Source organism: Coturnix japonica, chromosome Z, assembly GCF_001577835.2.
Source record: "Coturnix japonica isolate 7356 chromosome Z, Coturnix japonica 2.1, whole genome shotgun sequence".
Classification (NCBI taxonomy): Eukaryota; Metazoa; Chordata; class Aves; order Galliformes; family Phasianidae; genus Coturnix; species Coturnix japonica.
In genome coordinates, this window is record NC_029547.1 from 65,811,133 (window position 1) to 65,828,494 (window position 17,362).

A 17,362-nucleotide genomic window follows, 5' to 3' on the forward strand; every position below is an offset into this window, starting at 1 on the left:
TTAATTGAAACCTAGATGACATTGTGCAGGGAGTCATTGTGTCTTTCCTCTTGAACCTTCCTAGAGATGACCAAAATTAAAAACAACTTAGACTTAAAGATAATTGAAAGTCATTTTGAAAGTAGCTAAACAGCATTCGTCTTCTGAACTGCTGGACTGAGGAAGGAGTTCTTGGTCTGATGTCTGTGATCCAGGAGGCCAAACAAACATGAATTTTAGATAGTTCAGATGACTGCTTTAGCTATTTGAGTGGGCACAGTAGTAACTTTGTTTGACTGTCTTTTATGTGTCAAAAGACCTTATCACCACAATAAAATGCCAAGAACTCTCAAGCCAAATATTTATGCAGAAGATCTGCTGTTGGTTATATTTGAAGTCGCATGGGAAAGATAACTTTGAAGTGCTTCTCCCTGGTTTGCAGACTATTTGTTTGGCAAATTGTATTGTTACACGTATGCATTTTGGAAGACCTTAGAAATCACATGGTTTGGACAGATTCTTCTGTTGTTTCAAGTGAAAAGAAGTAAATGTTACCTGTGAGCTGTCACATGGGTGACCTCAATGCATTTAAGAATTTAAGAGTCTTAATACATTCAAGATTGGGTGGCAAGAGATTATATTTGATGGCATGTGGCTATTAGAATTGTTCCAAGAATGAATTTCTCTATGATGTACATGAAAAAAAGATGTCATTTGTCTTTGCATTGTCTTTATTAATGTTTTTATTTAAATAGAAAGTGAAGTTACCCATTTACCAAGTAATTTCCATCCACAAATCAGTCTCTGTCAGCACTAAGAGAAAAGATTGGCCTTAATCCCTTTTTCCTAAAATAAAAAAGAAAGAAGAAGGAAATAAATGAACAAAAATAACAACAGCAAAAAAAAACCCAGCATCCACAGTTATTTCATGGCAGCATCCTATGACAGCAGGGAATAGTCTTGCAGAAATTTAGCAATTTGCCTTGTTTAGTGTGATAGATATTTTTGTACATAATTCTTCATGTGCAGCATTTGGACTGATACCAACAAAATCGAACATAGAAAACTGAAATTGCCCATAGTACACCAAACTCCTGCACACACAAATGTAGTGTAAGCAAACTCGGTTTTCTTTAGTTTGTTTTTAGCTTTTTTTTTTTTTTTCTTTTTTTTTTTTTTCCTTTTTTAAATATCACAGCACCGTTATAGTAAGTTTGTCTGTTGTTTTCAGGTTGATCCCCTGTTTACAGTGCCTGCACCTCCACCTCCAATTTCCAGCAGTATCACACCTCAGATTCTGCCTTCCTACTTTTCTCCATCTTCATCCAATATTGCAGCACCAGTTGAGCAGCTTTTGGTACGGACTCGTTCTGTGGGTGTAAATACTTACGAAGTTGGAGTAGTAACAGAACCCGAATGCCTTGGACCTTGTGAGCCTGGGACCAGCGTGAACTTGGAAGGAATTGTGTGGCATGAAACTGAAGAAGGTAAATTGTTTTTTCCATTAGGCTTGTCTATTGGATATCTTAACAAGGAGACTCTTCCTGACTTACTAGTCTTTGGGAACAACATAATGTACAGTGGCAATCATAGTTGTTAGCTAAGCCAGTGTGTTTTTTTCTTATAAAAACAAATGGCAGATTTTTAATTACTTAAGCAATCATATTTTCCAGATGAGCCACCATGTAACCGAAATAACAACAGAGTTGTTTCCTATTGCTTTGTTGAGAAAAGTATATGGAGCAAAAGCTAACCAAGTAGCATAAACATGCTGTTTAAATGTGCAAGAGGAGAGGAATGTACGTGAGAGGCATGGATTTATGAATGGCTCAGATTAACACTTAAATAGCTGAGAATTTTGGAACTTGGGTACTTGAATAAAAAATGGCACCATTATATAATGATGGGAACCCCAGAGACCCCCTCAGAAATTCTGATTGTTTCTGTGATAACTTCGCAATTTGGTTGTTTGAAACATGCTACACGAGGAAAACGTTCTAACAGAGACGCTCCGTCTGGTGTAGAAGTGCTCCCTAAACCAGACTGATTTTTGTAATACCCTCTGACAGTGCTTGGCCAAGCAGGAGAGCTGGAGAGCTCTGGCAAATGATAAATGTGATTGTCTGTGGTTTAGAACAAAGTAGAAAGAGGATTATACTGTGATATGCAGATGTTTCCATCTTGGTTTTAAAAGCTCATTATTTAAAAAGCAGCTTTCTCTTGCTAATGCTAAGAATACTATGTGTATACCCTAACCTACTGTAATTTTTGTTTTCATAATGGTGGATTTCTCCAGTTGTAAGCTGTAGCATACCTATGACTATTCTTCTGTTCACTCTTTGAGGGTTATTTAATAGTGGTCTGCCACCCTCAACTGTGAGAACAAGGTTATTTACAAAAGGATAAAATGAAAGAGTTCTGCAGTGCATTGCTTCATGATAAATCCTGACATCCTGCAGACATATGCATAATAGCATTTGGTCCTTTGCGGTGATATATAAGACCTCACCTAAGTGCTCTACGCTGTCCTCTCAAAAATCAATAGAGAGAGTCAGATTTACTCGCTTTTATATGCTTTCGCCCATCCATCTTTCTCTCTGTGTATGTCTACAGCAGATTCATAAGGTGCATTGATCCTTTTAGATTGTTTTTAAAGCACAATATAAATTCAGTTTTAAAATATCCCCGCGGGGATGACTGCCTGTAGCCACTCCAATTTTCCTTGACTTTCCTGCATCAACTGGACTTGAAATGTGTGGGTGTTAACTGTGGCAACATGAAAGAGCAGTAGCTGTTAATAGTGTTATTCTTGCTGAATAAACTAAACTTCTGACCCCCACTGAATTTAAGAAGCCTGTCTGGTTAGAGGTTTGGCACCAGAAGCATTAAAAAAAAAACTGCATTCTTGTCAGGATGACATTCCATTTACCAGTTTCTCAGCACTCCACGGGTTTAAAAGCTCTTGGTATTTAGTAGAAATTAAGTCCCTTAACCTTTTCCCAGTTTGTCTAAAACAATTTTCTGAAACAACTAACAGCTAGATGATGGTGTGTTTGAACTTAATGGTTTTGAATGTGCCAGTTCTCATGGCTTTACAAATACTGTTTTGCAACTCTGCTGCTGAGAGTGAGTACAGTAGCACATGCAGTGGGATTTAAAGCTGTCATGGACATGTAGATGCTAGAATGCAGATCTAGAGGCTCAATACAATGGATAAAGTATTGTGTTATATGCTTTGTACTGCTGTCTTTTATGTCATACTGTTTCAGACTGCCTAAATGAAGAAAACATCGTAACTTGTATTCTGTTTTTCCCCAAGCCAGTGTTCACAATCAAGCCACTATTATGAAAAAAATGAGTTCCTAATGATCAATTTTGCATTTTAATTGAGTTTTGCTGTTTGGAGCACGCATATATATATATTTAGCTGTTTTCAGATTTTTCGACACGTTTATGAAGGCAGCCATGTAGCAGCTTGCCTGAAACAATTTCTGCCAAATTTTAGAAAACAGAGTGCAGATGGGTCTTCTGTTTATCTTTAGCAGAAGGATGATTATCAGATACTCATTTTCTCCAGTTTCAATTCTGATTTTAATTAGTCCAGAACATGACCTCTGCTAAAACTGGTGTAAATTCAGCATATGCTGAACTCAATGTAACTGGTGAGATCTAAAACCATCTTGATGTTCATAACGCCCAATTGAAATATATATTTTGTGATATCCACATGTACCTTTTGTATTCACTTCATTCACTGCTTTTCAAAGCCTACTAAAAGCACACATCCAAACTCACATCTCTCTGTCCATGAATTGGATGGCTTTTTTAAGGTAGAAGAATCCTAAGAAGCTAAGGTGTGGTGATTTCTGATCTTGCCTTGTATTTTAAGGTATTTGAATTCTTTTGTATCTGATTCAGACGCTCTGTAAGGTGAGTTCCTTTGGCATATCAGAACTGTGGCCCAAATGTGCTGCTAAGCAGCCTCCATGTGCTGCAGGAGGAGCTAGCAATCAGAATGCAAGTGCAGAAAGGATGTGGTGATTACAGTTATTAAAAAAGAGTGAAGTGAGAAAGGTCAAATTCAGTGGTTCATGTTGAACTCATTGTTAGTTCCAGTACATGCTTTCTAGAGAGGAAGAACTCAAGAACACATGTTTTGAAGGTTTTCAGTGCCTGCAGTAACCAGTTTTCTATTAGGGATGCTAAAGAATTTCCATTGCATATCTTCTTCACAGCCACGGGAATGGTGATGTTTGCTTTTATTACTCATGTTTTTAAGATAATCACTCCAAAGGGGGGAAAAAAGCTGCACTCGACTGCACACAAAATCATGACTTAAAAAAGAGAATGTTGTTAACTGCAGCTTTTTTTTTTTTCCCCATTTTTCCACAGCAATCAATTCAGTTGATTTGATGAGCAGATTTAATGAATCAGGCTTTTTCCTGCAGTGTTTAAATCGTAAGATGTGTGTAGGAAAACTGGCGTCTGAAATCTGTCACATTTTATTTATAATAAGGCATAGTAACTAATCATAGCTGTGGTTTACTAGTAGAATGTTCTGAGAATGCCTGTTATCATTTGAGCTTTTCTCAGCTGCATTACTCAGTTGCACAGTGTTTAATTTCTACATAAGTGTTCTGTCTGCCTTTTTCTCTGCCCAATACTCTTGTTTAGATATGCCTTGGGAATGTATCCATACTGGTGTGAGTGCCTGAATTAAAAAATGTTTTAAAGGAACCAGTTGATGTTACCCTGTAGATGTGAGAAATGGTCACAGGCAGGACCAACCTGAAAGCTGGCAGCTTGATGTGGACATCTGATACCAGAAACAACCATCTGGTGATAGCAGAGATCTGTCATGAGAAGCAACTTGGTAGTATTATTGGAGTGTATTTATTTTATTTTTTTTTTTCTTTTTCTTTTTTCTTTTTCTCTCTGATATTATGGGAAGCGATTGTCTGCATTTCTATACTGTCTGTTTTTCTATACTGAGATGTAAGGTTTATCTAGACTGGAGTACTTGCTAAATGGGGTAATTATCTTCTGGGAAAGCACAAGAGAGTAGCAATTGTTTCTAACTATCTGGAGGAAAGAAAAATGACCCAGAAAAAAGGAAAACCACCAACAAGCTTCTAACACACTGCTGCCCTGGGTCACGTTCTGTTTTTGGTTCAACATTTATCAGTAGTATCTGCCCATAGGTGTGAGAAGCACTACTTGTGATGATGTCTTGTTTGCTTGCAAAAGGTGTAGGCATTGCTGCACTGACATTCTTCCTCTTGTGTGGTTTGGCACGACTTCCTTTTGTTGTTCAGTAATAGATAATGGAAAAATGAATTGTATTTTTGAACATGTTCCCTGGTCAGGGCTCCCTTGTTGTTTTTATAACTTGAGACTAGTTGTTGAGGGTAATAAGCAGGAGTCTGAAGCTTGCTCTGATTAATTATACTGGATATCAGAAATGTGGTGGAATCACCTCCAGATTGTTCCAGATTTATGTTGGTGTCAGTTCTGGCTCTGTTTTGCAGTAGAACACCTAGGTGAGACAGAGACATGCTGATACTTGTGGATGGGTTTTTCAGCCTGCCACATTTGCATCTAATAAGCACAGACATTTTGAAAGCACAGCTGCCGCACAGAAATGAGGTTGATTCTTCCTTATCCTATGTGATATTAGTTCTGCAAAACACGGTCTGCTTTAAATGTCTCTGGTTACTTATGTGTTCATGCATGTGTGTATAAGTAAGGGTGTGTATGTGTATATAGAATTAAAGGAATGAGAAGTATTCTGTCTGCCTATGATACAGCTTTACAATTTCTTGTGGTTTAACAACCACACTTTCCTACTTTCATGTATACAAATTCATGAAGCCTATGTTGAAAAGTGTATCAAAAGTTCAGGTAAACAAATGCAGAAATTAGAGAAAATTGGTTTGTTTGTTTGTTTATTTTTTCATAATATATTTTGTCAAAGAACCTTACAATACTAAACAGAAATTCACATAAGCATAGAATCATTAAGGTTGGAAAAGACCTCTAAGACCTCTAATCCAACTGCCAACGCTGTTGTCTTGAGTTTAGGCAAGGATTATAGAGAGGTAATGCTGTTTACTAAACTAAGCAATGAAGATGAAAAAGAAAGCCAACAGATAACCTTTTGGGCTGGATGCAGTTATATTCTGCCCTTTATGTGCACTGTCAAACATTAATGTGCTGGCTACTGAAAGCAGCATCTTGGTATTCTTACCCATTATCTTCACTATAAAACTGTTTTTATGGGACAGAAACACTAAGATGTTCGAAAGTCAGGCTTGTCCATGTTAGATAAAGACTTTTGTCCATGTTAGAGAAACAGTTAATGGAGGAGATAGCCTTTTTTGGCTATTTACATTAAGAAAGCACCTGAATTCCAGCTATTTTCCACTGTCATGCAAGTACTCAGCTGAGACATATGAATGCTAGCTGGTATCAAAACATAATCTGTTCAGAAAAAGCCTACACATGTTTAGATTCTGAGATGTTTTTATTTATTTATTAATTTATTTTTAATCTTCTTTCTACCATCTGTGAGATTGGAGCCAGTAAATTAATGGACTTAATGAAGCCTAAGGTATGTGATTCTTTGTAGGCCTCCACTGCCTCACTGTTTTAGGTTTGTGGAGTGTGATGCCTGGCATGCATCACTTAGCAACTTGTGGCATGTAAGAAATGGGAAGCCACAGGCTTGCAGAAAAACTGGTAGTGTGTTTTATGGAAAACGAAACCTATTTTACAAGATAAGTTTAAGGGGTTTTATTTTGGGATATACATAGGCTATCTGAGAAAAGTTTTTTAAGACTTAAGTATTATAAGACTTGGGCCATGAGAGGGACTTTAGCAATAGGTAGACTGAATTTTGGGGCCTGAGGGACCTTCTTGATCATCTCACCATTGTTCTTGGGTATGCAAATGTTTATGAATGCAAATTCTGATATTGTCTTCTGCAGTGTTTCTTAAATATTTGTATGAAACACACAGCACTGGCTAACGTGGGAGGGAAAGAGTCCTTCTCTAAGCCAGCAGGGCATGAATTTCATTTTGACATTTGATATTTATGACTATTATATGTTGGTAGCCAAAATGAATGTTCTGAGATAACCACAAAGTGAACTGTGAACTGACTGTTAAGCACACCTTTCAGTTTCCCAATTAGTCTTCTGCTTGTTTATCGATTTCACTGAATCGTTATAGAATCATTTGATCTGAAAGGGACCCCTAAAGGCCATCTCATCCAACACTCCTGCAATTAATGGGAACAGGACTACCCATCTGTCCAGGCAAGGCCTCACCAGCACAGAGTGGAGGGGCAGGATCACCTCCCTCACCCTGGTGGCCATGCTTCTTTCAATGCAGCCCAGGATACTGTTGGCTTTATAGGCTGCAAGCAATATCTGATTGTTGAAGCAGATATTAATTTTAGGGGCAAGTCCCTATGCTATCCATAGAAAAGTGGGTTTAAGGTGTTAGACTTGCTCTTACAAGCCAGGTATACAAGGCTGAACTGATACAGTTTTAATGAGTTGCCATGAATCAGCCAGCCTACAATAACCAAACCTTTGCAGGCTCCTGGTTCATGACAAACAGTAGATAAATCGTGTCAGTATAAACCTTCTCAGTGAAGGAGAAATGCAGAATGGATTATAGGTGTTCCCTGCTGTCAGAGCTATAGGCTAGAGTGAAATATTACCTTGTTGAATTTAGTTCTGATTCTTTCACATAGCACTCCCTTTGTTCACAAATGCTCAATTAGTCATAAATTTAAACATTAATTTAAGTCTCTTTTTTTTGGTTATACAAAGCATCACAGGTAAGCAAAGATTTGTGCATCACCTCTTGCATTCCTTCCTTACACAACTGCTTCAGATCAGGAAATGTGTATAAAGATGATGTTATGTTAAATGTTAAATTTGGGTTTAAAAGTCAGCTTTAGTCCTTGAACATGTATGCACTTTAGCTTTCTAGCTAGCATTAGTCCTGCAGCATTGTTTAGAGAGGCTGTGCACCTCTGCTTTATAAAGGGATGCATAATTTGTTTATTGCCTTATGCCTGCCTGTCTTACTGCTTCACTTCTGCAGATACAGATGTGATGCTAAGCAGAGCATGGCCATGGTTCATTTGGAGTAACTGAGTGAAAATATCCAACGTGTCTTGTTTTGCCAGAGCAGTAATAGCCAGTCTGTATACAGAAAACTGGCAATTGGCACATTCTATGGCTCAGACCATCTTGATAAAACCCAAGGCATTAATGGAAAAAACCAACAAATTTTAGACAGTGCTCATATTTTTGTGTTTTGTCTGAATACAACTGAGGAAGTCTCCCTGCTGTGTTTGTACATAGAAATACATCTCTTCTACAGACATGCACGTTGGGGAGGGGAAGGTGCACAGAAAAAGGAAGGAGGATAATTGAGGTTAGAATCGTTTGTGTGGAGCTATCTGTGAAATTGAACCTGCTGAAGCAGTAAGCATAGAAAGACTGAAGGAGATGCTTTAAGGAAAGCTAGGGATCTGAGCAGTGAGTGCTCAAAACCAAATTCTCAATATCAGCTGATTGTTTAGAAGTGAGACCAATCCCCTGCAAAATACTTGTGACATGTAATGCTTGGGTTTGAGAGTAGCAAGGGAGAGGTTGGCTGTTGATGAAGAAAGTGTGTCTGCATTCAAGTGTTTTCTTACTGAATAAATACCTGTGCAGTCAGGAATGAAATCACAATGGAAATGATGTCTTTAACTGTCATGAGCTGGAAATTAATCCACTTATTTAAAATGTTCTTAGGGTCACTCAAATTTTGTACATAGTTGAACTAGTTCGGATAAGCTGTGGCTGTCTAGTTTTGTTACCCTGCAAAATATTGCTCATACTCTGCAGTAAGGTGAATAAGAGTTTCTCCCTGTTGCATGACTGTATGCTTCCACTAAGACAGAAAAAAACAGTTTAATATAAGAACATATATGTTTTTAAAAAAAATATTAATCTTTTGTTTGTTTGTTTGTTTGTTTGTTTGTTTTGTTTCTTCTTCAAGATCTGTAGCAGAAAGCTGCTTTTAGCACTGGGACTCTCTTCTATAAGACCAGTGTGTAGCATGGTAGCCAAATTTCCATTCTTCAGAATCAATGGGAAGCTTACATTTTGTTGGCCTGAGCACATATTCAACATCCTTTCCAGTTATTACCAATTTGATACAAACTAGCTACTGGTCCAGAACCGCTGGTGACATAAGACAGTCAAAAAAGCAGAAGTTTTTTGTCCCTCAATTTGCAGTTTATATTTTTGTTCTGAGACAGGTAAAGTGGAAAAGAAGAGGTTGAGGGTGAAGACAAAGAATGTAAAAAAGGAAAAGCCCAAGGTGAATAGCTTTCTTGATTTAGACTGCAAACCTTATTGTAGGTTTATTAAAAGACAGTGTAGCAATGGAAACTACAACTGAGGCTTGTCAGTTTTACATCCCTAAATTCCATGAGATTTATAGGAAAAAAGTAACACCTTGGATAACAAAATAAACCAAACAACCAAGGGCAGAATTTGAGCTCTTTACTTCTTCTTCTTTTTTTATTTTATTTTATTTTATTTTAAATTATTTGTTTGATTGTTTGTTTGTTTGTTTTTAAGGAAGTATCAACTGAATGAGAAGTATATTTACATAAAAATTAGCACTGTTTGGTTTTCACTAGCTTAAAATACATATCTCAGGGAACTTCTGAATGGATGTACCTATGAAAATAAAAGCTCAAATAATTAATTTTAAGGTCACAATTTAATACCTTTGATAAAGATGCAATCACACACACACACAAAGTAAAGTAGTATTCTCTGGCATTGCTTCAGTAATTTACAAATAGCATGAAGATATTTAAAAAAAAACATGGAGTTAAGTTAACTTATTGGGAATATGTCAACTGTTAACACTGAGAACGAGTGTTGTGGAGAAACACTTCTAGGTCAGGCTTTGGTTAATGCAGAGGAGTGCTGTTCACCAGCTAGTTTAAAACTTCTGCATTTGAGTAGGTTGAAACAAGTAATTATGTTTTACTGCCTGTTTACTTTCCCCTACAGTGACTGAGCCTATACTGCTTAACCTTGCTTTCATACAGAACTGGCTTTTGTGGATCTTTTAAAGCCTGAGGGAGGCTGTGACCCCCTCTAGTTGGGAGATTTGTAAGTAGAAGGAGAAGTTTCAGGTTTCGCTGGAGGATCTGTTTTCCTTCAGGGAGGAGATAAACTGATGTCAATTTGTAGAAGAGTATGAGTTCTAATACATGTTATGGATTTTAAAAAGGCTTTATCTTTCTCCCTACAATTTTATTAAATTCCTGAGAAGTTTGAAGTGACTCCTCGGAAAGCCTTCTTTCTCAATGAGTTTCACAATAAATTAGCTTTTTCTTGTTGTTTCTTCAGAAATTTTGTTTAAGCCAGCATTAGTGGCTGTGAAACTGGTTCAGTCTGTGTGCCTTCAAACCTGTTTCTTCTGAAGAACCATAAACTAAATCAACTAAGTTGATTTAGTTTGAGAGTAAGAAGTATAGCTGGTTGGAAGCTCAAACAATAATTTTTAAGAAGTATGGGATAATGGTGACAAATCCTGGGCTTGAGCCCTCTATTTAGACGTGATAAAATCTGAAGTGTGGTCAGTGGAGGCTACTAATATTTGCTGCTTTATGAAAAGCATGTAATTCTGTTATGTGCTCTTTTATAAGGAGTGACCTTTCAGCTTGGTCAGCATGCACTTGAAAAAGTCTTTCATGTTTTCCATTATGGTATGAAGGGAATAAAAAATCTTATTAGTTAATCTTATAAAAAAATATGAATTCAGTATTTATAAGTGCATTATAAGTGGCTGTAGCATGGTATGGCCACTGCACTTGGCCAGTTCTTTTACCAAAGCGAGGACACAGGGAGGACCCATTTCCTCCTAGTTTAGAGGGCTGTTTAAGAAGGGAGTGAAACATCTTGGGTTTTGAAACATAGTATTATTTCATTTCCATTTAAGTTGCCAAGTCAGAGTTTTTTTGAAACATTGCCAGCTGAGAGAATGTTCAGCAGTTCTGATGAAGAGAGAATCAAAGGCAGCAAATCTTGCTTCACAGATGCTGATGCAAGGTAGAGGTATGTCTAGAGCGCTGCCAGCTGCAGCTGATTCAGTGTGTGGAAAGCCTCTGGCATTTGTTTAACAACATACATTTTCTTCCAGGGGGGTTCTTTTGCAAACTTCCCAAAACAAACCTTCATGTCAAACCTTCATGACAGCTCACAAGTTGTCTCCTAGACTTTGTATGTGTGTGTGTCCCAAAAGCTGTTCAGATTATTTCTTGGAATTTTCCTTTATCCAGAATGTGAAGGTTTGAAGGCCTCAACCTCCACTTGTACCATCTCAGGTTTAAGAGAGGTTTTCAGTGACTCTATACTTTCCATGCAGATACCTTCATAGTGATGAGAATGAAGCTGCTTAGCATTTCTAGGTATTTATTCCAGGAAAACCAGTCTGGGTTTTTTTTCCAAATGAACTGACAGGCTGGTTCTCCTTCAGATAATGACTACAGGTGGCACAAAGGCTTGAATTTATCAGCTGCTCTGTCCATTTTTATGAACCACAAATCTGAAGTTCATTTCTGTACTTTGTTCTTGATTCTATCCAATCTAGTGACTTACTGAAGGAGAGTGACTTAAAAGAGAGTTTGCTTCAAGACTGTAGGTGGTGATCAGGTTAGGAATTGATCCTGTGGTCTAGACAAGGAAGTGACAGCAAGTAACAGAAAATGTTTTTGTATCCTCAAAAGGTAATCTTCGAGGAACACAGCTAGTAGTGCTGTCATGAAAACCAGCCTCCATTTGGACAGACAGCTTGATGCATGCAAAGCTACTAATTTGTTTCCAGCTTCAAGGAGGTTTAAAGTCTTTGCATTGTTGGCAGTAGCAAACAATGTAATTGTTATCTTGACTAATCTTCAGTCTAGCTTCACTGGCTGGTAGCTGGGAAGGGCTGGAATGTTTACTGAATTAGCTGAACCAGCCAGTTTCTCCTGAAAGTTTCTCTGGGACTCCTCCGACTTTTTGGTATTTTACAAGAACACTCATAGGTTTTATTTTGTGATTAATCAAGCCACTTAGAAACCCCACACAAGGAGAAAAGTAAATGAGTATGAAAAATAGAAGACAGAATTAATGTTCTTCAGCTGGCAAAACTACGTGGTTACTGGGAGCTCTCTGTAACAGATTTACTTTTGTCTGTTTTCTGCCTCTTTCTTCCACAAAAGCAGTTTTGTAGATATGTGATTTTAAAGTACTTTTAAAAAATGAACTGTGTATACAAAGGGATTTGTTTGCATTCCTGTTACTCAGTTGGGTAATGTTTGTGGACAGCAGCTATTTACCCTTTGGAATTCGGGCCATTAACATACCATTGGTGTAAAGCTAGCCTGATTCACCAAAAACTCGTCTGAAAAGGGATATGGCATATCATTGTGCAATTAATTTATTCAGTCAACCTAATGGTTAAGCTTCGGTCAGCTTTGAAGGGTAAATTTCATTGCTGGGAAACATTCTTGGCTATGAATGAATGCATGAATAATCTTTCTTTGAACCTTAAGATGCACAATAGACACAATAACTCTTGAGTTGAACTTTACAAGCAGAATGGACTGATTTATGAGGAGCTGTTGAAAGTGCATCTAGTCAAATTATTTTTTTAATCTGTGAAATAGGAACCTTTAGTTATTAATTACTGTAAACCATTGCCGTGGTGGACATAGGAAAATTATGCAAGTCTTTACTGTGAGCTTGTAATTTATAGGCTGAAACAAACAAACTAAAAAAGAAAGTAGTAAATTTGACAAGATTCACTGCCATAAACTGAAAATCACTTGTCAAGGCTCCAGCAGACAAGTATGTGAAGGTGTTACTGCCAGCAACTGCTCAGCCTGTTGATATGTGTAGCTTCCCTCCCATGTGCAAGGACTGTGTGTGCTTCCCAGTTTTATGTTAATGCTGTGATTGGAAGTGACCAAGGATCTGGCATGCATTTGTTCTTACTCTCATTGTTCAAAGGTTTAGGGTAGATATACAAGAGGGGCTAGCATCACCCACTAACTACATCGAGACTGTGTTGAGTTTATCTTCTGTGGGGCTCAGTTTGCTTCTAGGATTAAGAGATGTCTTTTTTGTGTTCACCAGCAGTGGCTTGGTGCAGCACCTTTTCAGCGCTGGGGGAGAGAACTGTCTTTTATTTCTGAGGTTTTTTGTCGACCATGCACTGTGCTAGGACATATGTTGGTCATCATAAGATACTGTGCATGACTGAAGTTGTATAATAAAAATCATGTTTTAAGGATTTCTTTTCAGAATTAGTTGCAGAAGAAGCTATTTTATTTTATTTTCTGATAGTTAACAGACCAAGCAGATGGGAGAGCAGACCTGGAGTAGTTTCTTTGGCTGGCTGCCACCATTCTGTGAATTCTGATTTGTGTGGATATGTAACAGTTTTGTTTTTCTCGTTTTGAAAATGTATGCCTGTAAGTCTTTGGGAAATTAGTCACTGGTTTCCTTTTAAATGTGCACTTGTAAAGCAAATGTTGTAGCAATGTGCCATGCAGACCCTGTGTTGTGTCAATTAGGAAGTGTGGCATCAGCAAACTCCATTGGCTGTGAAAGGCTAAAGCACTCTTCAAAGTATCATTGCTTCGGAGCTCTTCAGAGAAAATATTAGCAAATGACAGAAATTCGAGCTGCAATTCAGTACAGTTTGACTCTGCTTCAGGAACATGATTCATAATTCTGCCCGAGTGGAATTTTGGATGCCATTTGACCTCACCCTGTTTTGAATTTGAAATTAACAAGGCATTCAAATTTGCAAAGTCTGCATTAACAGCAATGTGTGATTTAATGGAAGGTTGGAAATTGGAAATTTAACATTCACGGGGGGGAAGGATGAAAAATAGAACTTACAATTCACTTTTGGTCTCTCCACTTTTCCTGCTTCGTGCTTCTTCACACTAGAATGATCTGAAAGAAAAGAGTCACTTGAGCATTTAATAACCAACGTATTGTTGATGAAATTGCCTTAATTGCACACCAAGAGAGCTACATTTAACAGTAAAAAATGTTAGGGATTTAAGTTTGTGAATGGCAGCCTGGGTAGTAGTTCTCTCTCTCTCTTTTTTTTTTTTTTTTTAAATATCCTTTTCCCTTGGAAATCTAAAGGACTGGGATTCTCACTATTCAGCGTTTGAATCTTGGAGATCAAAAGGTCTTTCCTTCAAAGAGCTTCACGTTGTTATTTAAATGGTAATTGGTTCTGCCCATAGTGTGACTGTGAGCATTTTAACTTTAGCCGGTTTTCATTATTTTCAATTCCCTGCTTCTAATGGAGGGGGTGATTTGGATAATGACAAAGATTAACTGCAAATTTGGAAGCTAGTTATCAGCAGAAAGAGCTGGTAACTTTTGGGAAGTCACATACGTTATTGGAGCAACACGTGTCCTGTAACAAATTATTTTGCTGCTGTCGTTTTCTTTACTGGTGACTTTTAAATCCGGAGTAGTTCCTCTCTGACAAGTGAATGTTTCTGCATAGTGTAGACTATGGAGGCATGAACTACAGGGTTTGTTACTTAAGTAGCCTGAATACCTTTGCTTCAGTACCATAGTCTTTGGAAAGGAAGTCTTGGCCACAAAGCTCTGATTTCCAGGCAGGCAGCGTTTGAAGAGCAGCAAGGTTTGGTGAATATGAGCTTTTCAAGATTTTCTAGATAGAAAATGTTATGGCCTTGTGATGTGTTTAGAAGACAGGGTCATTTTGCTGTAATTTCTATTCACTTCTTGCTGACAGGGATTTTGGTCGTCTCCCTGGTTAAGGGATTATTACCTTTAGCTGTCTGTGTGATGAAGAATCATGCTTAGAAAAGGCTCAGATAATTTGTCCAACAAGTGTATTGCAATCCCACAGCTACTGTACTTAGCAAACAGGACCTGCTAATTTCTAAAGAGAAACTGAAGACACAAGTGTACCTCTAGTGTTTGGCGAGTTGGTTCTCATTCAGCTGAGAAACAAAGAAAACAAAAGACCCTTAGATATAGTTACCTCTAAAATGGCTGGGCTGTACTCAGGGTTAAGAGGTCTTCATGCTAAATATTAAACAAGAACCTACAGGCCTGGATGAGAGAAACAAACAGATGAATGGTGTAAAATGCAACTGTTCAGTTTGTGTAAGGGAGGAGAGGCCCCTGAGCAATCTGCTTGGAGGCCTTTGTGTTGGTGATGCAGCACCATCAACTGCATCAAGGCCCTGTGTGTTTCCCAATATTGTTAGGGATGTCTTCCCATTCACATGTTCATCTTCCACCAGCGTTAGACCACCCAACATCATCTGACTTGCAGCCTTTATTCCCTGCAGTCTTTCCCCTCCCCTCTGCCAGACATATGGTGCATGTGCATTCATGTTTTTGCTTTCTGTTCACGGAGGTATCCAGCTGTGAAAATATAGTGTGTACAATGCTCTGCCTTCAACTGGCACTTCTTATAAATTGCAACAGAAACACCACCGTTGGAGGCTTAATAACAGATAGAAAACAGCTCTACATATCAAGTCTCATCAGGACATAGAGGCTATTGTTACCATATATCCAAACAGAAAGGTTTGGAACGGAAAGTTCTTATATAAGAATAACTTGGGGTGGTGGTGGAAGCATTTAAAATGGATTCATTGACAGCTGCTTTTTTTGGATAAAAGGCCTGTCAAAATTGACTCAGTGGTTTAAGCATTCGTTTTGTTAGTGTGGTTTTTTTTTCCTGAATTGTTATTTTAGAAGACCTCACAAGGGGGTTCTGTTCTAAAAAGTGGTGGGAAAAAAAAATAAATAAAAATAAACAAAGAAAGGGCAATGCAGACAGTTTTTCTTCATTGGTCTTTAATGTAACCCTCACCTCTAAGCTGGTTCCTTGGAAAACTTATTGAAAAACACATAACAGTTAATTGCTGCTGTAGTACAAGATGTTTATGACAGAAATTTCAGGTCAGCTTCTGTGCATTTATGTATGAAACACAGGATTGGTGGAACTAGATTAGTTAATACCATGATGTTGCTAACCACATATTGGTTTCCATTTTGCCCCTTAGCTCTTTCGAGGTTCGAATCTTGACCAAGGAACCCCAAGGTGTTTTCAGTTAGATTATACATCACAACAGTGAAATGTTCAATGTGATGAATAAATTCACTAAACTGAGGTGTTTCTGGTTTTTTTTGTTTGTTTGTTTTTGTTTTTGTTTTGTTTTGTTTGTTTGTTTGTTTTGTTTTGTTTTTGTTTTTGTTTAAACTGGGAGGGGTTGGGCTGGGAATATTGAGCCAGGTGAGATTGGAGGCACATGATGTTTATCACAGGTTGCTCTGTCCATTGTGACAATGACTCAGGTCAGATATTAAAGAAGCATTTCTAACAGGAAGGGTAATGAGGCATTGATGGAGACTTAAGAAGGCTTCCATTAAAAGAAAGTCTCTGCAGACACCTCTCAGAATAAAGGATTCTGATCAAGAACCAGCAAGGCAGGTGAACCAGACGACTTCTTGAGATCCCCTCAGCTCCCTAAATCAAGGGCTCATGAGAACCAAATATGAAACAGAGAACAATTCTGTTTTGGACAGCCTAGTGGTAAAGAGACCAACTGTTGAATCTATACAGCAGGAGTGTTCTTGACTGGGAATTTACCCCTGGCTTGGCTTAATCTTGCATCTTTAGTACCAGTATCAATACCTGTGCCAAGCTTGTATCTCTTGATTTTGAAGGGCAGTTCTCCAGTGATCTTTGCTTTTTTTGTAACAGCTTTCTAAAGTTATCATAGGAAGAATGAGGGAATGAGGTGTTCCCAATGCAAAACAGCATACTGAGATCCAAGAATACCATCGATTCTGAGTGAAGTGCATAATTAACACTAATTTTCCTGCTGTGACAGCAGCTGTTGGTTTTGCTTCGGAAAGTCATAAAGCTGCACTACTCTTTTCCTTTGGTTTTTCAAGCTTATTTTTAATCACATATTTTTCCAGCACTAAATGTGTATTAGCATTTTCTTTTTCCTTTGAGGGGTACTGGTTGTACCTCTTCAGGTTTTACCTGGAGATAGATAAGATTATATTCTGATTCTGAAAACATGGCAAGTATATTCTATTTACAGTGTCTGTAAAAGAGTTGACAGCCAACCATAAAAAGATAGACTTTTCACTCCTAATCTTCCCACTTTCCTCATTCTTTCCATTATTTACTAGGACTTATCAGTGTTTAAAATGTTCCTGATTCTGTGGTGTTTTTCCCCATAAATGTATTTCTGTGGCAGTGTAATAGCAGGCTTTACCAAACA

At 37.9% G+C, this 17,362-nt stretch overlaps 1 protein-coding gene across 4 annotated transcripts in view; it reads left to right on the forward strand.

Annotated features, from left to right (window-relative positions):
• Positions 1 to 17,362, forward strand: part of ZNF608 (zinc finger protein 608) — an 82,407-nt gene that overhangs the window by 36,311 nt on the left and 28,734 nt on the right. For all 4 annotated transcript variants that reach the window (XM_015850051.1, XM_015850050.2, XM_032441283.1 and 1 more), the window contains one exon: positions 1,211 to 1,466. In XM_015850051.1, coding sequence (XP_015705537.1) covers positions 1,211 to 1,466 — 256 coding nt within the window. The remainder of the gene's footprint in view (positions 1 to 1,210; positions 1,467 to 17,362) is intronic.